The 27,451-nt window shown below is 41.0% G+C and overlaps 1 protein-coding gene across 2 annotated transcripts in view; it reads left to right on the top strand.

The window, feature by feature from the left end:
• The window catches only part of bsnb (bassoon (presynaptic cytomatrix protein) b), a 57,648-nt gene that overhangs the window by 13,863 nt on the left and 16,334 nt on the right, over positions 1-27,451 (top strand). For both annotated transcript variants that reach the window (XM_079683406.1, XM_079683407.1), the window contains exons 3-4: positions 6,270-7,403; positions 26,035-26,826. In XM_079683406.1, coding sequence (XP_079539532.1) covers positions 6,270-7,403; positions 26,035-26,826 — 1,926 coding nt within the window. The remainder of the gene's footprint in view (positions 1-6,269; positions 7,404-26,034; positions 26,827-27,451) is intronic.

Below are 27,451 nucleotides of genomic sequence, written 5' to 3'. Positions count from 1 at the left end.
GCTCAATTGTGCATATACCAAAATATTTTGGAAAGAGAACCGCCAGAGAGTAAATCTAGGAGACAGGTTTGATTATTCTCCTGTAACCCGTTGCATGTAATATCCCGGTGTGCTGTAGTCCATTGTGCTCTGCTTTTCTGCAGCAAATAACAGCAACCATTACCCCTTTCAGTCTGATTGGATTCAAATGGTCCACCTGTGTCTTTTTATGTTTTATTTTGTTTACTGAGTTAAACACAATAACACTGAATAAACTCATGGAGAGCTTACTTTCTGCAACATGGTGAACATATGGTGGTTAAAAAAAATGTATATTAGAATATAAACAAGGCCTGATAAGTTGATTTAATTGACAGATCTGTAAAACTGATTTTCTCCACCAGTAAACCTACAAAAGCACCACTTGAAATCCTAAGTTTCTTGAAAATATAACATTTAGCATTAACACAATAAATACAAATGATTAATAAGTCGACCAATCGTGAAAAAGAAGGCAGCCCTAGGTGGCAGCATTTATTTTGCAGTAAATTAAACAATAAATAATTGATTTGCATTACACTGGTGTTCATTGCATTGTGCACATCTCCTGTACCATATACCAAGATATAATGTTCCACACTTCCACTCTGCACTACTTTCCAGCATCCTCAGGAACACTGTGGCTCCCTGCGGTGCCTGACGCTGCGACAGCACAACAAACAGCATGCATGGAAAATGTACTGATCATTTCTACTCGTCTTTTCACGCTGCTTGGTAATGTTGAGGAGAAAAACAGATGTGTTTTATTGAGATCGTGCTTGTGTAGTTGTTTGTAGCACTGACCTGTAGATCAGAAAGAGACACATTGACAGGAAGAGGGAAGGAGAGGCATTGTAAGGAATATCAATGTCTTCCTGCCCATTTGACTATAGGCATTGATAAACCGCTGCATTCTAAGCATCCTCAAACTGCAGTGCTCAGCTGCTGTGTGCACGGCGATGATGCATTGTGATCTTACAGACCGAGCTTCCTCTTTTGCCTGCGTTCTTGTTCGGTGATTGTTAGCTGATATTAGAATGTGTATAATTTGTTGTTTTATCAAGTTGTCGGGAGAAAATGTGTTAACGATTTTGAGCATTATTTATTTATTTTCTAAGAAAACACAATATCTAGGTCCAAAAGCTTTTTTTTTTTTTTTACTAAGCTTTTGTTAAAACCCTTAGATGCATAACTGGGTCTTTTTTGACCCGGTGACGTGGTTTTCTTGAAGTATCTTTGTAATTCCATTTTATTTATCAGTTCATATTCCAGCAATTCCTCAAAAAACATGTTTTGGATATCATGCCATTCAAATTTAAAATGTACATTTTAAGAAATTGTAGTTATTGTATTACTACCCCAAGCTTCCATAAGTGGGTCAAACATGACCCGCATGCATTTTCTATGGAAACCTATGGAAAAACGTTTTTTTCCAAATGTAAGAAAAATATCTAAAATTATAAATAGTGAAAAATTAAATGCAAAATATTTCTAGTGTGAACCAAAATATAATACTAAAAGTGATTTTTCTTAACCAAAATGACAAAAATGGCATAAAAACAGATATTATTCTAATACGGGTCCTTTTTGACCCACTTATGGAAGAGTGTAGGGTCCAGTCACTCGTGCATCTAAGGGTTAAACAAATACAATTGAAAACATCAGGTTGGACTTTAGGAAATTGTGATTGTGAAACCTTTTCTTTTTTTCAGTCATACAAAATACCTTCGAAATTCACCGCTCATTAAAATAATCTTAAGCAGTAGTCCAAGTTGATACAATGAAGAGTATCAGATGGTACATAAATCAGCATGCAATTCATCATGTAAATATATGTGTGCTTCTGTTTGTTGCCAAGGATGCTTTGCTCTCATTATTTGATCCATATCCAAGTCTCGGTGGGCCCTTGCTGCTAAAAGGTTCTATTTCTGGCAGCAAGTTGTTGTTCTTCATGAAGCCACGTTGCTCGAGCATCCTGTTGGCAAACGGCGAGTTCTCGCAGAACAGTGGGCTCCGGTCTCTGCTTATGACCTTTGTCGTGTAACATGGTACACACACACACTCACACTCACACACACAGACACATTTAACAAGCTAAGGCAGGAATTGGATCCATGTATGAAAGCAAGGCCGGATGCGAGCCATCAAAAATGTATTCTTGAGATGGAGATGGAAGAAGAGCGTTAGAGGGAGGGGTGTGATTCGAGAGATAAAGATAAGAAGGAAAATAAAGATGGGTGAAGGAGAACAAGATGGAGGGTTGCAACAGAGAGCTGTGTGAGAAGGAGGGCAGGAGACGGAGTGTGCAGTGCGTCTGTTTTTTGCTGATACAGATCAGATTTCATAAAGATCCACATGATTGCCTCATAACAAGGGGGATGCAGAGAGGGATGAGATGGAGAGATGAGGCAGAGGCAAGCAGAGACACGATGAAATTGATAAATAGCTGCTTGCCTTCCCTGCAGTTGCTTTCTTTGTTTTTTCGGGTTTGTTTTCTCACTAAATGGGCCTATAGGATTAGCCTGACTGTAAATCTGAAAGAAAAGAAATCAAGGACAATTACTATTACGGAAAGAGGAGTTCCCACTTGAGAATCACTGATTAGATGGCCAGTGTTGGATGTTGTTGTGTTTCTCAAGGGTTGTTTTCACTGTCCACGTTACGCTGATTGTCCCCGGGGTTGAAACCTGCTCCCAGCAACGTTCCTGATCGACAGTTAAAACCATAGCCTCGTCACTCCTTATAATGAGGTTTAACGAGGGGCTGAGCTGCTGCTGAGCCTGTGACTGACTGACTGACTGACTGACTGACTGACTGACTGAATGACTGACTGACTGACTGACTGACTGATTGACTGACTGACTGACTGACTGACTGACTGACTGACTGACTGAATGACTGACTGACTGACTGACTGACTGACTGACTGACTGACTGACTGATTGACTGACTGACTGACTGACTGACTGACTGACTGACTGACTGACTGACTGACTGAATGACTGACTGACTGACTGACTGACTGACTGACTGACTGACTGACTGACTGATTGACTGACTGACTGACTGACTGACTGACTGACTGACTGACTGAATGACTGACTGACTGACTGACTGACTGACTGACTGACTGACTGAATGACTGACTGACTGACTGACTGACTGACTGACTGACTGACTGAATGACTGACTGACTGACTGACTGACTGACTGACTGATTGACTGACTGACTGACTGACTGACTGACTGACTGACTGACTGAATGACTGACTGACTGACTGACTGACTGACTGACTGAATGACTGACTGACTGACTGACTGACTGACTGACTGAATGAATGACTTGAGTGAGACATATTAAAAGGCAAGCAAAGTGGTTACTAACATTTTTAAGCAGTGGACAGGGCAATTTTGAATAAAAAGCTGCAGCGCAGGTCAGGCTGCCACAGGTTCCTTGTACATGATTGGCCTCTGTTAGAGGCTGCGTCTAAGGAGGGGTCTCTTTCTGGATTGTCTGCAAGGAGACTGTCATTTAAAATGTCCCTGTTCCTCTCATTGTACCAATGCGGCCTGAGCAAAGATATAGGATGAGAGCAGCACAGACATTAAACTGTTTGGCGTGGTCGTATCATTTAAAGAAAGGAAATCGTTTTTGTCGGTTCTTATGGTAAAGTCACACATCTGTTGAGGCGTAAAATGTATCACGCTCACCAGTAGGAGAACACACACACACACACACACACACACACACACACACACACACACACACACACACACACACACACACACACACACACACACACACACACACACACACACACACACACACACACACACACACACACACACACACACACACACACACACACACACACACACACACACACACACTGAGAATAAGCATGCAGCATGATGGCAGAGACACCACCCATCTCAAATAGGGTTTCTTATTTATTTGAATGAACATATTCAAATGAGGTATTCTAATTTCACTAAATACAAGAGCAATTTCTGCCAGCCTTAAACATTTGATATGTTTGTATTGCTCCTTGCAGCATAAGTAATAATTCAGTACAATCTCTATTTGTAATTTCATATAACATATACTTCAAATCCAGATGATATGATCATTTAATGAATAGGATCTGATGATTTACTAATAGATAAATGGCATCAGGCGATAGTACAAAAGACACGTCTCCATGCTTCATAGTTCTCCAGTAATGGCCTGTTAATGCAAAACCATTTTTTATACAAAATGAGTCTGGTTCCAGCTCTCTAAATTATTTCCCACATTCCAATTTTTCTTTTATTTCAAATGTCAAATAATTGCTAATGAATAATGAAGATACACGGAGTGGCAGATTATCAGCTGACAGCAGAATTAGGTGTTATCAGCTTGGGTTAAGTAACTGCTTTAGCAGAGCTTCTCGCTCAACTAAAAGTCTTATCACAGCAGTGAGTCACCGTTTGGCATTTTGTGGAGGAATACTACACTTTAGGTTTAGTGACTCACACCACTGTAGCTAAACTGTGAAACGACCACTACTGCACTATAGCTTGCATGAAAATGTAACATGGGGCAGATTTCAGATTGTAATCAGTTTACAATGAAGAACACTAAAGCCAAACATATTTAGAGGACCTTTTAGTATTTATGTTTTATTGTTTACGTAAGTAATAGTTTGATAAAGGAGTATGAGTATAAAGTCATTTCTAAAGTTTGGATCATATATGCATAGCACCTCATAGATTGGTGTGTGTGTTTGTGTGTTTGAGTGTGAGTTGTTTGTGAGCTTGTTTATGACTCAGTCTCCCGTGGCCACAGGCTTGCAGAGACATTTGATTCCTCAGCCAGCAGAAGTGAAGAGATCTTCCTGCATTTCCAGTCCTTGGCTCGGCATCTGCTGAAGCTGAACCAAAATATTTTTGTATCCACTAGAGTAAGAGGGAATTTTCCCCCAAAGGTATAAGGAAAAAAGCCGACGGCTGGATACCCTCCTATTGTGCCCTGGACCACCAACCTGTTCACAACCTTTCTCCCAGTGCATTTATAATGCATTAGGGCATTATGTAATGACCATGAATCCAAGACATCTACAATAGTGTGGCAGCTGTCAAAGCACCAGGAAGCCAATTATCACGCATATGTGCTATCCCTCTTTCTGACTTTTACCTTCTTGCACGCCTATAGGGAGCAAAAGATAGGAGAGGTAAAGACATAAATGAAATGACAACAGCAGGTGGAACACGAGGAGGAACAGGGGAGGATTTTAATGAGAAAGGGAATATGGTGTATAATGAGTAGGGATGTAAGAGAAAGCAAAAAGGCAAGATACACACAGAGGATGCCAAGGAAGATACCAAATCAGGGCGTCCATGATTTATTGAGGAAGTCCAGAGTTCACCTCGTCTGTCACGTCAATTTCCTAAGATTTTTTTCTATGGGTAAATTATGTTTACCCATACATTTCCATGTCAAGGCACGGGGAGCTTAAATCCTTCCTCAATGAGATATTATACATCACTCATGATTATTCCAGCATTCTATCATTTTCTATACACAATGTTTCCTATTCAGAGCAGGCTGGAGGCTATCCCAGCTTGTATTGGATGAAGGGAAGTGGGGGGGCCAGTCCGTCACATAAACAGATCAACACACTCGTGTTCACATTCACACCTAGAGGCAGTTTAGAGATTGTAGTTCATGTTACTTTAATATCTTTGGACAGTGAACAGGAAGTGGGGCATTCACTGAGCCAATGGGAGAATATAATATAAACTTTTTTATATATATATTTTTTTTAATTCATTATTTACAATTCTTATCATTTACAATAGCCCTGTCAGTTTAACAATTTTTAGCTTGTTTTTTTTTAAAGTATTTGCTTTCTTGCAGAGAGTAACATTCTTATTTGGATAGAATTAGAATGTTTGCACAATAAATATAAAGCTGCCATCAGCAGGTGGTTAGCTTTGTACTAAACTAAAGAGAGGATGAAAACAGCTGGCTCTCTCATAATCTGCCTTTTAGCACACCTGTAACTCACTGCTAACACAATTCATTTTATGAGTTTAAGATGTAAAGTGTGTAATACGTTTTTCTATCCAACACTTTTTTGAAAGCAAATAAAGATCTTTCCGAATATGTTCGACTGTTTCTTTAAAAACCCAAAGTCATTTATTAACTTAAATATTAAGATTTTATGCCATAACTAATTGTTATTGTTTTTCATCTTTGTCATTCATAGGTACAGGAGTGGCTGTGTCTGAACTGTCAGATGCAGAGAGCGTTGGGGATGGACATGACCACACCACGCTCCAAGAGTCAGCAACAGATACACTCTCCTTCTCATGCAGCCAAACCAGAACTTAAGCCTGATCCTTCAACTCAAACACAGCCCACCCCTCAGACGCAGCCCCCGCCTCAGACGCAGCCTCCAGCGCAGGCCCACCCTCCAGCGCAGGCCCACCCTCCAGCGCAGGCCCATCATCCAGCACAGGCCCACCCTCCAGCGCAGGCCCACCCTCCAGCGCAGGCCCACCCTCCAGCGCAGGCCCATCATCCAGCACAGGCCCACCCTCCAGCGCAGGCCCACCCTCCAGTGCAGGCCCATCATCCAGCACAGGCCCACCCTGCAGCGCAGGCCCATCATCCAGCTCAGGCCCATCCTCCAGCACAGGCCCATCCTCCAGCGCAGGCCCATCATCCAGCTCAGGCCCATCCTCCAGCGCAGGCCCATCCTCCAGCGCAGGCCCATCCTCAGGCCCATCCTCCAGGACACGCCCACCCTCCAGCTTCTGGTCCTACCAGACAGACAGGTCCTGGTGGCCCGGGTCAGCAAAAAGTGAGACTCCCTCCAGGGGCAGTGGCTCTCCCCGGCATGGCCAAGGCCCCATCTCAGCCTGATCTGTCCCACAACTCTCCCGCCCACCATCCCCAGCACCCCCGCCAGGATCAGACTCGCAGTGCGGGGAGCTCCCCTTCGCGGCAGCCGCCGCCTCCAGAGCAGACTTTTGGAAAGTTGTTTGGTTTTGGTGCTTCTCTTCTTAACCAAGCCAGCACTCTCATATCTGAGACTACTCAACCCCAACAACCGCCACCCAAAACGGCGCCCAAACCAGGGGGACCTCCTGGTCCAGGGCCTGCGGCGAGTAAACCCTCAGGACCCCAGCCCGCACACCAAGGGCCTCGAGGCCCTGCTCAGCAGCAACAACAGCACGCTTCCCCGGAAGCCTCTAAACCTAAAGCTTCTTGTCCTCTCTGCAAGACAGGCCTCAACATCAGCAACACAGCAGAGCAACCCAACTACAACACCTGCACACAGTGCCACCAGCAAGTGTGCAACCTGTGTGGATTCAATCCAACTCCACACCTCGTCGAGGTAAGACTCTCAATTTGTTTGGCTTTTAGCTGCTCGTAACAAAGTGACAGCTGGTCATTGCAAGGGATTCCCTGTATGAAATGATTTATTGACCAGTTTCTGTGGAAATGCTGTGTCATAGTACAGTTGAATGGGTCGTGTTGTTATCCTTTTGCGGTCGCATGGTCTTTGAGTGAATAGCTGCAATTTAAAAGGATTATTGTGGTCATGATTCAAGTATTTGGCTTCGGGTGCTGTCAGTTGGCCAACAATTGTCTCTGTTTGCTCTGTCTCTGAGGTTCTTCAAGATGCCCTTCTGTATATCTGTGATGGTTATTATTGATTCTTAGTATTTAGTATTTATTTTATTCCATTAGATTTGTTCTTTAACACAGAGGAGGGATCGACCAATTGTTTCAAAATATTTCATGCAAAGAATTTGTATAAAACAACATTTCTGCACAAGAAGGGTTGGTATTTGTATTTTCGAGCTGCAGGTTCTGTACTATGCAGCATGTACACACATTGCTTTATGTAAGCCTGTGAGCTACTTCTCTTTTCTTCTGCCTTTCTCTCTCTGTGTTTCTCGGTCAGGACCTGCTATGTTCTGCTCTGTCAGGGCCTCTCATGTATGTAGCAGAGTGAAGTCCAGGCTGTGACTCACATCATCAGTGTGCACTCTACCCCGGAGCTGCACAGAAATATATGAAATGGACCACAAAAACACAGCCTTATCAAGTTCAATTTAATGGATAATATTAGTATTGATTAATGACATCTAGTAGTCAGCTGAGAGTATATTCCTCTCTGAAGTGCCCCTGGTCCTCTATTATGAGGAAGGGCAGCAGAGCAGAGTCTTGCAGTAGCTCCCAGAGCCAGGCAATAACAGAGTTTAATTATGCAAATCAAGTCCAATTGAATGATAGCAGTAATAACAAGCTTTCTGCAGAGCACTGGCTTTTTATGGGCTAGCCTTGTCTTCCCAGGCATCTGGTTGTCACAGGCACTAGCACAGGCCATTCATAGATCGCTATGGAAACAGGGATAATTTGTTTGTCAGGCGTCCCTTTCATGCTCGGCTGCTAAGATGCTGAGAGTCTGATACAACTTTAAGACTGATGTTGCTTTGTTTTTATGAGAGGATCTGTTATAAGATGTGTTTCTGCGTTGATGGCTACGGCCTCAATCCAGCACAAGGTGCTTTCTTTTCAAACCTGTGAACCGTATGTGTTGTTATTCCATGTGAGCTGGCAGGCTGGTCGCTCGAGAGTGGGTGAGAACCATTTGGACATGGTGTGAGGCTTTGTACTTTGAATCTGGGTTTCTCAGCTTGATTTCCACACAGCCTGTTTGGCACATTATTTCTCCTCATCTTCTCCTAATCACTCCAAACTTTTACTGTTTTTCTGTCCCTGCTTTTTCTCTAACTTGTTTTTTGCCTGTTGCAAGCTGCATTGTAATCACTTATTCCTGTTTTCATCATGTGTGGTGAAAAGCCTTTAGGTACTTTATTCCTTCATGTGTCACTGGTCTGGTCCGATAGATGATAGACTTAAAACTGTGAGTTAAAACTGTGCCAAGTTGGTTTGTGACAATTGACTTGAAATAGTAGAGAACAATGAAAAGGATATACCATATTGACCAGATGCAGGTATGGGTTTCACCTTGTAAATCTGTGTGTCATCATGGCAAAATGTCCGTCTGCCCGTCCTTATGTGATAGCGTTGCAATGAAGGGATTCAGGAAAAACAGAAACAGGCTTTATCAGGCTGCGGCTACATAGACAATACTTTTTACCAGCACGGTAGAAAGGGATTTGCAATTGGATTACCACATCTTTCAAAAGCTTGTTATTTCTCCTATAAGATGAAACATTTACAGTTAACAAAGTCCTCCTGCACTGGTGACAGCTCAGGAAATGCTCAGCTAATGAAAAGTGACAAAGTGGATGAAATGCAAATGAGCTGCTCAGTTTGTGCCATGGCAATTAACGCTATTTTTAAGAAGAACAAAACATTTTTAAACTACGTGGTAGTAATAAAAACACATCGCCCACATTTGACTAAGGTTCTCTTTTTTTAATACAATAAATAGCGGTAGGCAAAGTTTGGGTTTTTCTGTACTGTAAAACAGAAAAAACAGGTTTCGCCTCACTGAGGAAGAGGCGAAAACATGAACAAAAGTGAAAAAAATGTATACAAATTGGCTTAAATTATTTAAACATACACAGTTCTGTTATACTGTATAGTCATAGTTATTGACTTTGCTTTATCACACGTAAAACATGACTTGTAGCCTGTAATGTATGTGTGTAACAGTATTATGGGAGGATTTAAAAGAACGATCTGTAGCTTGAGTAAATCAGAAAGTTGCTAGAAATATTCATGAAAATACATATTCCGTCACCACATGAGGGACACACTGAGTAATTCATTCAGAATAAATTAAGCTGAGCTGTATCATCTTTTTTTTTTAAACAAAGTCGGCTCCTTTTGAATCTATGATGAGACCAAGGATGCCAGTGTCTGTGTGAGAAAGAGTGGCAGAACGGAGGAGGAGAGAAAGGAAAGAGGTGATAGATTGAGAAGTAGGAGGAATCACAGATAATGAGCGAGAGGAAGCCAACTGTTTGTAATGTTGCACGATATTTCACATCAATTAGTGCTTCAAGTCTTGTGTGACTCTGAGTAAATAAGATGTCCTTGTTTTGGGACTGTTTCCTCCCCCATTACGCTTCTCAAGGAGATTAAAAACAACCTTGTGTCATTGTCGTCTCCCCAGAGTATGGTTGCAAACAGACTTAATATATTTTTCGCTGGAGTGTCTGCTTCTTAATTTAATAGACAATACACTTCGTGTCACTCCTCGTCACTGAAATGCTTATAGTACTACAGACTATCCAGCCTCTAGAGGCAGAACATGTCATGCCTCTTGAAACTAAGTACAGGTGGACGTGTGTTTGACATTGCATTGGGTTTCAGTTCCTAGGAGTCTCACTATTTCATTTTCATATGGATAACATAATGCTTTCATGGTTAGGCATACTGATCTATCACTGTATGTCTATTATTATGATATAGAAGTGGCTTTGTGTATAACAGGACGAAGGCCCTGAATGGACTGTTAGAGAAAAGGACTGGATTTCTAACATAACTGTAGAAAAAGTGTAGAGAAACCGAAAACATAGTTCATCAATAATTCAACGAGAGAGAACATTATAAATACTTCATGCATTGTTGAGCAGGGAGAGTGCTGTGTTTGATTTCACATGTCACATAAGGTGAGTGTGCATTAATGCCTGTTTGTATGTTGCATACATGTGAGAAATGTGTACGTTAGTTAGTGTTAGTTTTACTGCAGTTATCTGTTTGTTTGCAGCTTGGTATCAGGGGCAGGTTGTATTCGAGATGTTAGAATCTTATATGATTTACCAGGGAGCAAAAAAACTGTACTTAAAGTCACAAAAAGCCAATTTACCCTTTAATAATATAAATGTGGTTGTCATGTCAAACAATTTAACTCCTTTTGAAACTCAGAGCAGTTTTATTCCAACATTTACACTTGCCTCTTCAGTCTAAAAAGGCTTTTTTAAACTTCTTAATAAGACTATCTCTCATCCTCTAAATGATTAAAGCAGATCAGACAAACTTCAGTTTAATATCAGCATACCGGTGATGTGTCAAGAAAGTAAAGATTAACTGTGGCCTAGTCAACCAGAAACGATACAGAGCTTAAATACATATATTTGTTGCTATTTTTTTTACATTCTGTCTGCTACTTAGATCACTGTTACCAGAATGTTTTCATTGTTTATGATAAAACACTACTCACCAAAACAAATACTCAGGCAAAACAAATCCAAACTTTTTGGATGGTATCTGTTCAAACACCTCATAGCCTCACGTTGTCTCAACTTCACCTGGATCACTGTCGCTGCGAGACAGCATTTCAATGGTTGGGAAAAATCTTCCGTTTATTCTGGCAACATGTTGGCTAAATGTGTGTGACATTCCGATGTGAACAAACGTGATAAGACAATGAGCTGTAATGAGGCCAGCAGAGATGGTCAAGGTGTCCATTCATCAGTAACGTAATTATCGTGACAAGCTTACATAATCACACACACACACACACACACACACACACACACACACACACACACACACACACACACACACACACACACACACACACACACACACACACACACACACACACACACACACACACACACACACACACACACGCACACGCACACGCACACGCACACGCACGCACACACACACACACACACACACACACACACACACACACACACACAAAGGCCCTCTCACAGTTTTATTCTGTGATATACTCAGCTGTGACAAAGAAATTACGGTCAGAGGCTGTGCAAAGAGAGACTCTCAACAGTGTGCAACACCGTCTATATATTGGCTCAGTTCTCTGTGCTGAGAACACAGGATGTTTAGTTAGCACACAATGGCATTTTGATAATGAGAAAATACAGATAGCATGATTCAATTATACATTTTTAATCTTTGATTTTTCAAACCTTTCTTAATTTAATTTTTTAAGATTCTTCTATCAAACAGCTTCTGAGAGCTATACAAATACCCGATTAATTACATTCTTGAAGGGATGTTATTGCTACTTTTCCATTCAGGGCTACAATTTGCTTTTAAATGCAGTGACCTTGAAGACTCCACCGGCATACAGTGAAATACCTAGAACGCTTAGTATTTGCTCATGTGCCAGAACTCTGCAGGAACACAGTTGCCTCTCCCACATGGACCCACAGAATAGATGAACATGTCATTCTTTCTCAAACAAGCTGGAAGTGTGTTCTGAAGGTTGGCACCAGCCTTTGTCTCCCTCAGGAGTCCAATCCAAAGCCAGATGGCTGCCAGCATCATGCATCCAATCCTGCCATGCTCAGTCTGCCTGCTCCCAAACTGATGATGGTGGTACACCATCACAGTCTCAAACACCCACCCAGCCTCAATCAGCTGCTTTCCACCTTTTAATACTTCCATATTCCTTTGCCCTGTATGCGCTGTGTTCTCGTAAAAGGCCAGTGCATATGTAGTACTTGCACTGTGTTTCAGAGTCACACGCCCACATGCGTCATTCACATGCTGTACATGCCAGGATGCATGTCTTCACGCCCACAGAAACACAGTACTTAGAACCTTCAGATTAGACACAGTAGAGCTTCAGTAGTATTATGCAAATATGCTATATTTGTTTACTGTTAAACCATAAATGTTGATGAATTATTATGAATAATTATTAAAGACTACAGAAAAACAGTCTTATTTGATTGCGCTTTACTTAGATACAAATAACAACTAAGAAAATATGATTACCCATAACTACATCTCAGTCTGATTTCAACCATCCCTATGTTCCATTATGCCACTGACTCCTATTTTAAAATGCTAATGGTAGCATCTGCTCCTTTAAACATTTTCCAGCTCTGCAAACACACGTACACACACACATACAATATTGAGACCCTCACACATCATTTTATGTCACCCTCCTGTTATTTCAAATCATTTAAAATGTGTGAACTGCGTGTTCCTGACTCACTTCGCTGTAAAACTGCCAGTAATCCAGAAGAAATAATAAATTGTTGGCTTGTATATCAGCTCTTTATCTAATGCTTTATCTTTTTAAGATAAAACAGATTTAAGTGACGTGTCTGATGCTGGAAATGTTCCCCTTTAATGTGATGACCCGGTTCTCTTGTTTCAGTTGTTGTCAGGTTGTTGGATATACACAAACTCTCTCCTTCTCTGTCCATGTTTCAGTCCTCCTCTCCCTCCGTTTGCATTCGTCTTCCTCCTGTCTACTGCTTGCTGTTGACACATTGATTGAATTGGCAATTACTTCTGGTTGAATCGCTTGCAGTTGACATTGCAACACGGGTACTCAGCCCTCTTGATTCAGTCCACGCTCTGTTGGTTTAGCAGCAACATCAGGGTGAGCATTTTAAAACCCTGCACAGAATAAGACAGAGTGTCTATGAGAGGTGATACAGACACAAACCAAAAGAGACAGAGAAGGGTGTGTTTCTTCATGTGTTTGTGTTCTGGGGGGGGGGGGTGTCTTTTAGAAGGAGATAATAGTTGAGTGTGTTTGTAATCCGTGTTGAGGGAGTGTAGTGATCCCCTCGAGTATGATGCTTAACCCCAACACACCATTGTAAAGATCCACCCACACAAATGAGTGCCATCTGAGAATAGTAAGCCTTGTTGGATGATTAAACTGAGACCATTTTGACTTAATGATTAATTTGTTAGCGCTGAAAAAAATATAATGGTGAAACAAAGGTTTTTTCACGTAAACCCTGTTTTTCTAAATATGCGGTACGTGTTCAATTTAAATGTCACGAGGCATGTTCATCCCAAATTCTTAGGCCACAATGTGCTCACTGACAAAATGCAGTGTGTGTGACTGTGCTGTGTTAGATTAGAAGACAGGAAGATGATGTGATGTACAACGGCGCCAGCTTCCTGTTGAGATTATGTGGCACCCAGCACAGATGGCCCGCTGGTCTGGAGGCTTAAATGCCACTCACTCTCCTCTCTGGGACCTTTGTGTTTGGCGGCAGGCTCTGTGCTCAGTCTGAGCTGGAGATGTACACACTTTGCTTAGTTCTGTACATCACAGGCCTGCTGAGGGATCCAGTGCTCCCACAACTGCTTGTACATTCTAGTCTTATCTGGCTCGTGCTTCATAACATTTTTGAACTGTCAAACTGTATTTCCTGAATCCAAACCTAAGACTGAAAGGAGAGGAACATCTAAAAGTATCAGCCCCTCATGACAGGCAGGATTGCATCTCACGTACCTTATTCTGCTAATCTAGTGTTTTTCACGAGATTTCTCTGAGGTCACCCTCGACCCGTCCACGCCCTGCCTCTACCCGCAGAAATATCAGCTCTCTTGATAAATATCTATGTAAGAGCCCAGTGACAATATTGAACTTGAATAACCCCTCCAGTCCTTTTTCCGTGCATCTATCTTCAAATGCCCTTCCTTTCCTACCAGTGTATGAGCTTTGAAGCCTACACAAGGGACCTCAGCAATGGCTTAATCACCTCTTCAGAACTCATCATCCTCAGGCCTGGTGGCTATGCTAACAAGCTTTAGCTCTGCTCCAGGGGCCGCTGGCAGTGCTGGGCCTATCCTCACTGTCAGAGCCACAGAGGTGGGCTGGAGCAGTCCTCCCACCCCTTCTTTTGGGCCCTCTTGTCTCCACACATCACTTCACCCGCCTCATCGGTACCGCTCTCTCTTCTCGGCAGCACCTCAGGCATGATGCTACTCCCTAATGCTGGCATTAAGAAAGAAGGATGGGGTTAGTTGAGTGTGCGCTATGCTTATAGTCGGCAAATACTAAAAGGCTGGCGACACAAATGTGTGATTATGGAACAGAGACGTGTAGTTGTATTTCAGGGGAACAAAAAAAACACAGCCAGACAGAGGGAGAACTATAATGAAAGAGAGCAGGAGATTGAGAGACAAATTGAAAGAGATAAAGCTCACTGATCGCTCAGATATGACATTTAACCCCTTTCTAATCTTCTCAGTGCTGCAGCTGTCGGGCAGCAGTGAAGATGACCACATCAGTTGTGGGGGTCTGGCCTGAGAGCAGTATTAACAATCGCAAAAGCAGCACGAGGATCATTACCCTCAGCCAAAGAGACGGTCCTCCCACTGCCTCCATGAGCAAAGACACTGTGGCTCCACTGCCATTACAGTTTACTGCTGAGGGCGTGACACAACAACACAAGGGAGGATAATAGTGCTTAATGGGTTCACTTGGTCACTGTGGTTTTCCAGTAAACATCTCACTTCACAAAAATAGGGGGTTTGGTCTCAAATGTATTGTTTTTTTATTTTTATTTGAAAACAGGACCATTCATGCATACACTTTTTATACCAGTCAGTGTAAAAAGCTGTATCAGAGTATCTAATAACAATAGGTTGAATGTTTTACTTTACAGATTTATAAATGCATATTTTCATGCGGGACTGAATTGGAGAATTGACGTTAGCAATTTCTGTACACCAATCAGAATTGAGCTTCGGCTTTGCATGCAGTCATTTATATTTGTGATTATAGATTAAAATTAATTCAGGTGCTTTAAACTATTTTTATTTTCTGGATATAGCCAATTGACATAAACCTTTCTCACATTATGTTTCAGTTTGTTGGAAGTGTTTTCTCAAAGGCTTGCATCTGCAATTTCTGCTGTTGTAATTGACACATATTGTGAAGTGAATTATGTCTTTTTATTTGAGGTATGTATTTACTACTCCTATACAGTATGTACAAATCCCATTCTTACTCAAAGGATGCTGAAGCCCGCTCTGCCCTACAGACTTGCTAAACGTGTTAAAATATATTTGTACATCGAGTCACATGAACAAGGAACAACCTGTCTGAGAGACTAGTGTAGAGTTAACACACATATATGTTTGCTGGACTCATTTTAGTAAAGTCATCACCTGACTTGTGCTCACTGCTGGTGATATGTTAAAGCTTGAGTAACTTGTCTAAAAGATAGATGTGCGATACATGAATTGTATTTGCTTGGCTGATAGCTGTAAATTCGCCTGGCAGGAGTATTAGAATCTCATCTAAAATGAAACAGGCCGAGGAGACAGCCTGATTAACTTGTCCTGGGGACAGACATATGCGATAAGACACATGACTTGTTTGGGCTTGGCTGCCAACCACAGTGTAAAATGAGGTTTGTTTTGCTGCTTGATTAACATTTTAGAAAACAGATTTATGTTTGGAGGTTTGAATGTTATTTTGCCACTGCCTTAATTCTGTTTCAGCCTAGGAGGCGTTTAGCAAAAATGCTAGTCAAATCTTCCTTTGTGTCCAAAGCAGTGAGCTAATTATCCCCCTTATCCTCTCTATGATGCTGCAGACAAACTATACTGTTGTATGTACATTACATACATTACTGCCGTAATCTTATCAAGCCACAATGCCGATCATCTGTCTTGTTATCTTGCTGACATAAAGCGTATATCCTGATTAAAGCATCAAAAGGCGTAGAACAGCGAATGAGACAGGAAATATAAGGTTGGTAGTGTAGGAAGGTGAAAATAAACTGCATCAATTACTTCTTACTGACTGCACAGCTCAGACAGTTTGACCACAGAGAGAGGTGCATTCGTTAAACTAATTTGAGCTGTGTGCTGCAGCTCTGGGTGCTTTTTCAATATTGCAGAAGGATAAACACAGCAAGACGTATTTAATATGCTCAGGGCAAATTAGCAGAGCTGAGCTAAAAGGCTCACCAAAACAAAACAACGGAGAAAACACTGAACCATCCTCTGCCTTCAGAACAGCTGCAGTCGTCCCCTGACTTCTGTCCTGAAGTGTGTGGAGTGGGATATTGGATTGTTCTTATCCTCTCGGAAAGATTTCACTTCTTTGAGGCATGAAAGAGGGGGATCCAAAATCTCTCTTAAAGATGTAGTTATATTTAGACATTATGGAGGCGATGGATTAGGGTTATTATATACCATATTAGTAGCTTAGTTAAAAAGCTGCTGCAGCCACTTTCTAAGGTCCCTTTTAGGTTGTTTCTAAGATTAAACCTTTTACTTAATGCTCAAACACTCCTAATTACGAAATGTTTAAACTAAAAGAGACATTCAAATAAAGATTTTTCCTATTGAAATGGCTTGATAACTTTACAGAACCAATACTGTAGCAATGTGCTTGAAAAGTGTTCTCTAAATGTAAACCTGCCAGGATATTATAAAGCAGAAAATATATCTACCACTCTGTTTCAGTTTAAAATGAAGATATGTATAAACATGCTTTAAGACAGAATTATCTGTTGGGATCAATGGGATGTCTTGCTGCTTTTGACTGTGTCTCATGTATGTATTGTGAGCCCCTTCTGAGGCAGGACAGTGTCACTGACATCTTCCTGTGGGCTGGGCGAAAAGAGGAAACCTGTTGCCCCGTTAAAACAAATACAAGCAGACAGATTAAGTCAAAGAAAGGGCAGAAACATGACCTCACCCTGCAGTATGCTTCGCAGCCCCTTCAGGACAGGAGATGCACACACACACTTAATGGCAAATTACATGCTGTTCTCCTGGGGCAAGACACTATAACAAGTAATTTCATATGTAGCTTTCCAATGTTTTGGATAAGTCTTCTACTTTTAAAATGTTGTTAGTGTACTTCTTTATATACATAAAGTTAGGCATAAGCTGAATAAGAATAAACCGTGTACATTTTTGACTTAAACATGTCTCTTTTAATCCATGCAAGCAGAATTACACTTTAAATCAGAATGATGTTCAGCCGTCAGTCGACCAATTGATCTACTGCTTTAGTCCAGAACTATTTTATAAATGAATAGATAGGCAGGGCATTTTGTGAGCATGTCAGCATGCTTGCAATATAATTAAGCTCAGAGCACCTCTTTAACTGAGGACAGTGTTACAGACGCGTTGGCTGTATACTCCTAGTCTTGAGGAAATATATAGCAGCTAGCTGTGTTTGATTCTAAGTCCAAAGTGTACGGACACATTCAGTGGCAGGATGTGTAGAGGCTTGCTTGCTGAGTTTTGACCATAAAGCATGTTTAGATTTTCAGTAGAACTGAGTACAAATAGCATTTTAGTCTTTTTTTACAGCTTTACTACTATAACTACTATTCTTTTTTAAATAATTGTCTTATTTTTAAATATGAATAAAAGTTCAAAACAGCGACTTCTCAGAAATGGTCTACCTGCAGGATGGCCTATTGAACATGCTTCTCAATTTTCTATATATTTATATATTTCCTCTGAATGCACAGTGAGGATCCTTATAGTATGAGTGACTGTGACTGTAGTTGAGTCCTGCTTCCTCAGTGGATGATCCTTCATTTCCTCACTAATCCACAGGCCTGACCACGTGTCCCCATTGAAGGAGTCCCAGGGGATTAACCTATATACCTGCTGACTCTGCTTGACCTGTCAGAGCCCGGCGTGGTGTGGCACAGCCTGGCTCTCTGCTGCGACATGTGCTCGCTCACGCCTAGCGCTGCACACTTGGTAGTTTCAAACTACTGCTCATTCAGACTGTGCATAATAGAAATGGATACGGAGGTTTAAATGGCTCTGATAGGGCTTTAATAGAGTAACCTGCTCTGCTGATCTTTGATTCGTATGTGAATATTATGGCGTTGTATCAAGATTGAATAAAGTGAGTATGGTGATTTGTAGGGAATTACATCTGATTAAATGTAGCCTTTGAATGCTACTGCTGCATTTTTTAATGTCCATACTCGGGGTGTGTCTCTGCTCTTTTGCTCGTTGTATGAAATGAGTGTGTGTATGGGTGCGAGACATATTTCCCCACTCACCTTAATCTCACCCCATTCCCACCTGCTTGGCAGCGCGCCCCTGCATGCTGTAGTTAATAATTCACACTGACCCTCTGCTCCGCTGACCTTCACTTGTTACAAATTAATGATGACCTCCTCTGTTGTACGCCTCATTAATCTCTGTGAGACAGAACTTGAAGGATTATTATGGTGATTTCTGCCTTTGTTTTGACATGGTTTTCCTCTGTTCAGTTCTTATTTTGAAGGTTGACGTGGCCAGCACTTGTGTGCACTGTGAAATAGTTTTTACATTTAGATAATGCCGAAAGTTGTTTTGATGGTAAAGACGCGAAGGCTACGATTAGGATAACTTTTGAACGATGGACGGTCGACAACATTTGACATTTACAAGTCAAACTTACATGATGCATGACAAATGATTTATGTTGCCTTGCGTTGCTGTCATGCTTCCACTTGCTCCTTGTAGAAGTTGTTGGCTATCTTTCTGACATTGACTCAGTTCTGTTTTCATTTGTGATCTTCATTGTGGCATAAAAACAAATACTCTGTAGGAAATCTTTCCTTTCTGTTTAAACTGTTATATCTCGGTAAGGTTTGTGACTGTGTTTAATGACATTACTTAATGACATTTATTTGCCCAGCTTGTGGTCTCATCCCTGGCAGAGACACCATGCAAGGGACAATCTCTTGCTGTGAGTTGACTGACAGTGAGGGGTGGGATACTGAGGCTGTGCCGGCTACACACAGTATGTCTGCCTACACATGTGTGGGCATACGATACACTCTGCTGATCAGGAAATCTAAATAAACTGATGTGTGTGTGTCAGAAGTCAAGTGGAAGGGGGTGTGGCTGTCACTGCCAATAGTGCAGGGAATAAGATTCATTTAAAAAGGTTGTTGTTAATTATGCAGTCCAGCGCAAGTGCCGTATTTATCAGTGTGCTTGAATCTGACTCTGTGAGAGCATGTTGTTGTGTGGGTGTGTGTGCTCCCACAGGCTCCATACAGTATCTCTCGATGAAATGCTGTGCTCTCTGGCTCCCTCCATGGGTAGAAAGTGTTACAGCTCTTCTCCATATCATACTAGCAGTTTGGCTCTGTATGTCTGTTATCTGTGTACTTTTCTTTGAAATGTTAATTTTGGGGACTTGGGCCTTTAGTTTAATTTTTGCCGGTAAAAAAAGGCATTTAATGAGAAGGATTTTGAGTTGAGCTGTTGAACAATGTAACCTTTTTATTTTAGCCATGCGGAGGAAAGGGAATTGTGTAGTTTAGTTATTTTAGGGTAGATCAACATTTCCACTGGGGTCATTTTTACTTTTGCAGATATGTCTTCATAAGGAAAATGCTTTCCAGTAGAAACCTCTTCTCATGAAGAAAAATTCCCAGCATAAAAAGAAAGACTGCAGATCTGCATTTCAGCTAGAGGGTGGAGTCACTATTCCACTGGGATTAGACAATATAATGATATCACTACTACAGTATCATTCAAAAGATATAAATGAAGACAAATGAGATAAAAAGGGACACACATGAATTAACTGCAACAAAACACAATGTACTGTCTTACATGTCATATTGTCTCACTTCAGTTCCAACAACATCTATAGAAGAAAAAAAAGACACTTCACCACTACAGTATGTGACAGTACGCATGCAATGACACATTTAGCGAATCATTTGTGAGCACAGTGGACAAACTCCGATACCATCCTGCAGGGGTTGTGCACGTTTACCTGAAGTAAGCAAACTTTTGTACTTTTGTTTTGTTAACACGTTTTAAAACACCTTTTACCAAATAGCCTGTAGTTTTTCTGGTACTTATAAGAGCTTGGTCTTCTTGCACCAACACATTCAAGTCATTTTTGCCTTTATTGAATCATTCTAAATTGAGTTAGACGGTAAACATAGTTAGTTTTAATACAAGATGGTACATATGCGTTAATCAAATGAAGCCCCATTTGAGCGCTTTAAGTTGTAATTCACACACCTGTGCATAGCTTTGCTTGTCATTAGGGGATAGCAGTCTGGATAATTAATGTATTTGCCCTGTTATATAATTTAGTTAATTAATACCTAACCACATTAGCATAGACATCGACAAATGCAAATGTAGTCCCATACATACTTGCATGCACTCTTTCAGTTCACTTTATACACACACACACACACACACACACACACACACACACACACACACACACACACACACACACACACACACACACACACACACACACACACACACACACACACACACACACACACACACACACACACACACACACACACACACACACACACACACACACACACGTGAGTGATCATGGGTGTAATGTCTCAGCAAGCTTCTCTGAGAGCGGGATCAATCTATGAGAATGGGATCAATCTCTCTGACCTTTTCCTTGTGGTAACCTGCAGTGTTCAATCTCTCATTATTTTGATAGTGAAAGGGCAGCTATTCCGGCTGTGAGATGATTGGATGGAGCATCACTACACTGCCGGTGTTAACACTATCCACCTTTGCTTCTTATGGCCAATTCAGCTTCACTCAATAACTGCTCTCTCCACTCCAGTCTTGGTACCTTGTCAAAATTAAATTTAAAAAATGAAACAGAATTCACATTTGCATTACTTCAGTTGGTATACATTACATTATATGTTACTTGTTAGACGCTTTTATCCAAAGTGACTTACATACTCAATACGGCAATCCCCACAGGAGCAATTTGGGGTGAAGTGTCTTGCCCAGGGACACAACGACATGCTGACTACATTAGGGTTTGAACCTGTGCTCCCCTGATCCCAACACCAAGGCTCTATCCACTGCGCCACACGCCTCCCAATATGTATACTTTACATTTCAAACATTGTGGACATCACAAGCTTAAAATAGTTTTCTTGGTAAATGTCGTAACATGCAGATATGTACAACTGTAAAGTAAAGGAGCCACTCCACAATGCACCAGCTATATTTGTATATTTAAAACGTTCTAGTGAAATACAGTAATGAACAGTACAGAACTGCACTGCATCTCTATCTTTATGTGTGTTCTGATATTACATTTATTTAAAGATCTCACATATGCAGAATCCTTTACTTTTTTCAATACACATTCAGCGTAACAGATATAGAAAACAGCCAAAGATGAAAAATTGGGAACGCTGAAAAACCAACAAACACACCCAGGCATGCAGATGTCTGCAGCAATATCATAATCATACGATCAGCACATTTAAACTTAAATACAAATTAAGCTGTCAGCTTCAACACCCTGTATTGGTAGTCAACTTTAGTGCATTTCTGTATTGGCTGTGTGTGCAGTGTATTTTGATGCTTTACATGGTGTTTCTTAATTGTTTTGTTTTTTTCAAAGTGAAGAGGTGAATTGAGATCAGGAACACCATATCATTATTCAGACATGGAATATATGAACAGGAGCAATAACTAATTGATATACAGCAGTATTTCCCACATTGATTTATTTGTGGCGGGCCGCCACAATTAAATATCGTCCGTCACAAATGGATCTCATAAAAGGGGGGTGGTGTGGTGCGGTGCCCCCACAAATATAATCAAATTCTGTGGGAAACACTGTAGTAAGGACAACAAAAGTACACAAGTCTGAAGTAGAAGCAATGTAGTTGAGTTCAGTGCACAGTCCACCAAATAGACCTGCTAATATCCTGCTGATTAATGAGGTCACCAATTCACCAACAAGGTGATCTCACTAACTAGCTGGGCCCACTGCCTCTATTTCTGTAAACAAGCACACATATACACATGTAATTGACTCATTTCACACAGACTTGCAAACAGTGGATAAGAGCAAACACCGCTTCAGATGTAATTGATAGATTACATTCAGTGTGTAGTCTTGCCAGTCGCATCTGAGTTACAGTTCAGAGCAAATGTTAAATACACCCTCAACTAAGCACAAGTTAACCTCCAACCATTTAATGAGGTTAATAGTTCACTAACAAGATGATCTCCATAACAAACTGAGCCAACTGCCTCACACACACTAACACGCAGTAAAGCCTCCCACGAAGACACACCCTCACAGAACAAATCCCCCAAAAGACAAAAAGTAAGAAGTTAAACAAAATAAAAACTCTGTTGCCAAAACCAATATATTTTTGGAAGAAAAACGTTCATGATCCGTCTCTATTGTTGTTTAGCTGTAGTTTCATCTCTGTGTACTGAACTGTAAGTGCGCTCACTCAGATAGCAGTTAAAAAGTAAAAGTGGATTGGTTGCTCTGTTTTCAGGCAGCATTAAAGGCCTGTCTCTGAGGCGCAGAGGCTCAGTCTGCTATACGGACCTGATTTCCTCCACACAGTGTGGGCCGAGGTGGGAAGCACAGCCCACATGCTTCACTGCTGTACAAGCTAAAGCACTCTACATGAATAATTTGCTACTCCCAGCTCCAGTTTGGCCTCGCTCCTCTCTCCCGTTTACCCACGCAGTGTTGTTATGCTGATTCAGGAGCCAAGATGGGAGTGTGGCAGTGCCAACATGGCAGGAAGAAAGCTTCTTGGTGACGGAAAAAGGTTAATATAGTATGTAATTAAGGTATATAATAAGATTCTGCTTCATGACACTTCAAAACGCTAAAAGCTGATTTGATGGTGTTTTGAGGAAATTGCAGACGTTCGTTTCTGACATTTCCACAAAATTCTTTTTTTGTAATATGTGAAACAAACCGGCACAGATGGCTAGTTCTGAGCGTACCGCACCTGTTTATATATAGCTTCTCAGTAGAGTACTTGAGAGAGATGAAAACAAAGCAAGTCTGTCTGTTTGGCATGCCAATGGCTCCCTCCATGCTTCATGTAGATTCCTGTAGGATTCGGGAACATTAAGAAAGGTTTGATCTTGAACTGAAAAATAGCATGAGTAAAAATAGCATGTTACAAACCGATTATAAATGAAGCCACCGTTTCTGTCTCTTTTTTTTTTCCATTACTTTTGTTTTAGGCAGTTATGGTATTTTAGAAAGGTTACTTTGTTAAACTATTAAAGTAAAGTTGACGGATGACAGTTATCATAGTCCCCGGTGTTTTGCTCCTTGAAATGTTGTTTAAACGAGCCACGTGTTTGCCAGGCTTTTATTTGATGTCCTTTTATGCTGAAAAATGCCAACACTATTCGTTAGTGTGCTGCAGCACTATCCTTACTGAACTGCATATTTTCACAGTATTCATGATTCAAATGGCATCATTTCTAAACGAGGCAGTTGCATAATTTAACACTCATGTTGCATAAAGGCTCTAATGCACTTAATACCAACAGAAGAAAGTCTACATTAATCACAATTTTCATATTATTTTTGAGAGTTTCTGCACATTCTTCTCTTAGTTTTGTGGGGTTTTAGACTTTTCAGACAAAATAAGAAGTTAAAAGACATCAACTTGGACATATTTGCATTTTATTTTGTCAAATGGAAATGTGCACGTTCAAGCTTGGCAAATGTAATATTTGCTCCACACATAGACTTCTTTGACTTTTAACTGGATATCTTTTGATTCTTGGCTGTCATTCAGACCATACAAGACATTTAAAGACATTTCCTTTGACTTTGGTATCTTGTGATGGACATTTGTTATTTCCCCCCGACATTTGTAAGCAAACCTTTTTAGATTAAACAAGAAATATCATTGGTAGATAAATCAATCAGTTGCAGCCCTATTTTAAATAACACTTGGTCAATGAAGTTCTCATGCTTTCTGCACTAGCCTTATATAAATATCATGTATTTGATTGATAGGCATTCATGTAATCAATACAGTCAAAATAAGTAGCATCACATAGTTAAAAATAACAACTTAATTATCATCACCACCTTCGTTCTTCCTGTCATGAGGATGATTCCCCACCTCTTTCTTCTTCCTGTTTATTCAACCCTCCTCCACCTCCTCAACTTCCTTTTTTCCTCTTCTGTAAAATGTTGGCTTAAGCTGTGTCTCCAACCACCCACATCGGCAAGTGGTTAAATATTAGTTGTAGATTCATTTGCTTTCACGAAGCAGTTTAACAGGACAAAGAGTAAAAGTGGCCTGTGATCGTCTGTGTCCGCCTTCTCTCGCATCTTGACTGTTTGGACTGCACTGAAGATGTCCTTTGTTACAGTCATTGAACACCTACATGTTTCCCTTTAATTAGCTGTTTCTAGGCATGTTGTTGAATTCTCACTTCTCTATTCAGTTTTTGAAGCATGACAACAATGAAAGTAATGATTTATTGGGCAGATGGCAACAGGCAAATAGCGGCATTTATGAGGTTATTTGTTTTGTTAAGTGAGTCTGTGGCATAACAGCGCTCCCTCTTCAGGCCTCGAGCACAGAGGATTATCATAGAAGCAGAGGACGCGTTACAAACATGGTGCCGCTTCCTCTTTGAGCTTTCATAACATGTAACGTAACCATTTCTTTCCATGGAGCAGCTTCATCGATCTGCTGCATTGACCTGACATTGAATCTCTTTATGTTTATATCCTGTCTTTGTCTCTTACAAACGGCCTTGAAGGAGATGTGCAGCTGATTTACATATTCCTTGACTCAGGTGGAATGAGTTATGGATATTGATATTGTGACTTATATCTCTCGCTGCTTTTATGATTCTCTTGTGTTGCATTTATATGTGTTTTAACATGTGCAATAAAATGTCTATGGACAGTTGAACCGCTCCAATCTGATATCAGATGTGTTCATTTGTATTCACACAGCACTCTTCCTCTGTGTACCCTGTTTGAGAGTGCTTAATGTTGTCAAATGATTAAGTCTTCACCAAGAGATGAAAGGCCGTGTTTGGACAGGCTTTCAAATGGTTGAAAGCTAACAGTTGTTTAGACTCGCTATACTGAGTCCTTGGCACTCATGACCACTACTACCCCTACTCATGATAATGCAATAACTTTCTGATTTCATTTTTTTTAAACAAAAATACTTTCAGGCACATTTTTGTACCCATTAATCACAATTAAATAATAATCAAATAATGTGTTGAAACATTAAGTGTCAATAAGGTAAACATCAATTATGAGCATACTTTGTGTTTGTTGTCCATTAGTGGGTTGTGTCACTTTATCATAGTATGACATGACACATGACTGATAGACTCCATACAGCCTGCTTTTTAATTTAAGGATGAATATTGACAAATATTTGATAACATTCAAATTGAAATTGTTCAATAATCATCATTTGTTGTGCTTTTGTTTCACTTACAACTTTTTTTCATTGTTGTTTTCTTTGTTCTTGTTTTTCCAGAAGAAAGAATGGCTGTGCTTGAACTGCCAGACGCAGAGGGCTCTGTCAGGAAGCCTGGGAGATACTCCAGCTCCTGCTGCACAGCCCATGGGATCCCCCCGGTCACCTGCTACAGCCAATCAACAGTCACCTCAGCAGAAAGGGCCAAATCAACTTTTGGGGCCTAGGCCCACAGGTCCTCAACAACAGAAACCACCGGGTCCCCAAGTAAGTGGCCCTGTCTCTCCTTTGAAACAAGCCGGGCCTGCCCCTCATATCAAGGGGCCAAGCCAAGCTTCCCCTCAAACCAAGGGCTCTGCCCAACCTAAGGGTTCGAGTCAGCCACCTTCCCAAACTAAGGGTCCAACACAACCCTCACCTCAGAGTAAGGGTCCTCAAAATAAAGGTCCTAATCAATCAAATGCTCCGAGTAAGGGCCCTGTTCAGTCTGCTAACCAGACGAAGGGCCAAAGCCAGGCTAAAGGGCCGACTCAGACAAAGGGGTCTGCTCAGCCCTCTGCTCAGACCAAGGGCCCTTCTCATCCTCCTGGTGCCAAGGCCCCCCCCGGTAAGATTACCCCTAACCATGCTAAGGCCTCTCCCACCCCATCAAAAACAGCGCCTACTCAGTCTAAACCCACAGGTAACAACCAAGCACGCAAACAGATGCAGAGCCAGGAGAAGACTAAAGTCACATCTAAATCTCTAAAAGAAGACGTCAAGGCACCACCAAAGAAGGCCTTGTCAGAGACTGTCACTTCACCAAAAGACATGAAGATAGTCGACGATACACAGAAGTCAAGACACCATGAAGTGAGCTACCTGCAACTTCTTCGCCTTCATTTGTTACTCTCCATTCATCATTTTTATTTTTATATATTTTGCTCCATTTGAGTTACTGTAACCATTTCTCATGATCATCCTTGTCTTCATCCAATCATGAACGTTTCATTATTTATTCCACACCACTGTTTATCGCCGTCATCATATCATTATCTCTCTTTTGTTTTTTGAATTCTTCTTGTCGTCATTCCTTTTTTTTAGGTAACACATTTGTTTTCTACTTTTTATCGGTCTTCTCTTTCTTTATAACCATCAGATTCATCGGTCCACCATTACTATGTAACCTTAGGTTAGTAAGTAGAAGTTGTCATAACTCTTACTATTATCACTACTTTAATAATTTACTTTTTGAATCATGATGCCCACATATTACGCCCTTTATCTATATAATTTCCTATCAGTATAACTTTCATCATTGTCATCGTTATCATCCTCATCATCTTCATCATCATCAACAACATCATCATCACCATGCTCTCAGTCAATTCCTCATTTTCAGCCTATTCACTCATTCCTCACACTGGTTCTGTACACTTTTATTTTATTTGTGTCAAACGCAAGCCTTGTTGTTTACTGTGACGCTTCGTGATGATAT

This window comes from Notothenia rossii (assembly GCF_949606895.1).
Source record: "Notothenia rossii genome assembly, chromosome: 5".
Taxonomy (NCBI): domain Eukaryota; kingdom Metazoa; phylum Chordata; class Actinopteri; order Perciformes; family Nototheniidae; genus Notothenia; species Notothenia rossii.
The sequence above is the reverse complement of the archived record's forward strand: the minus strand, read 5'-3'. Positions and strand labels throughout refer to the sequence as shown.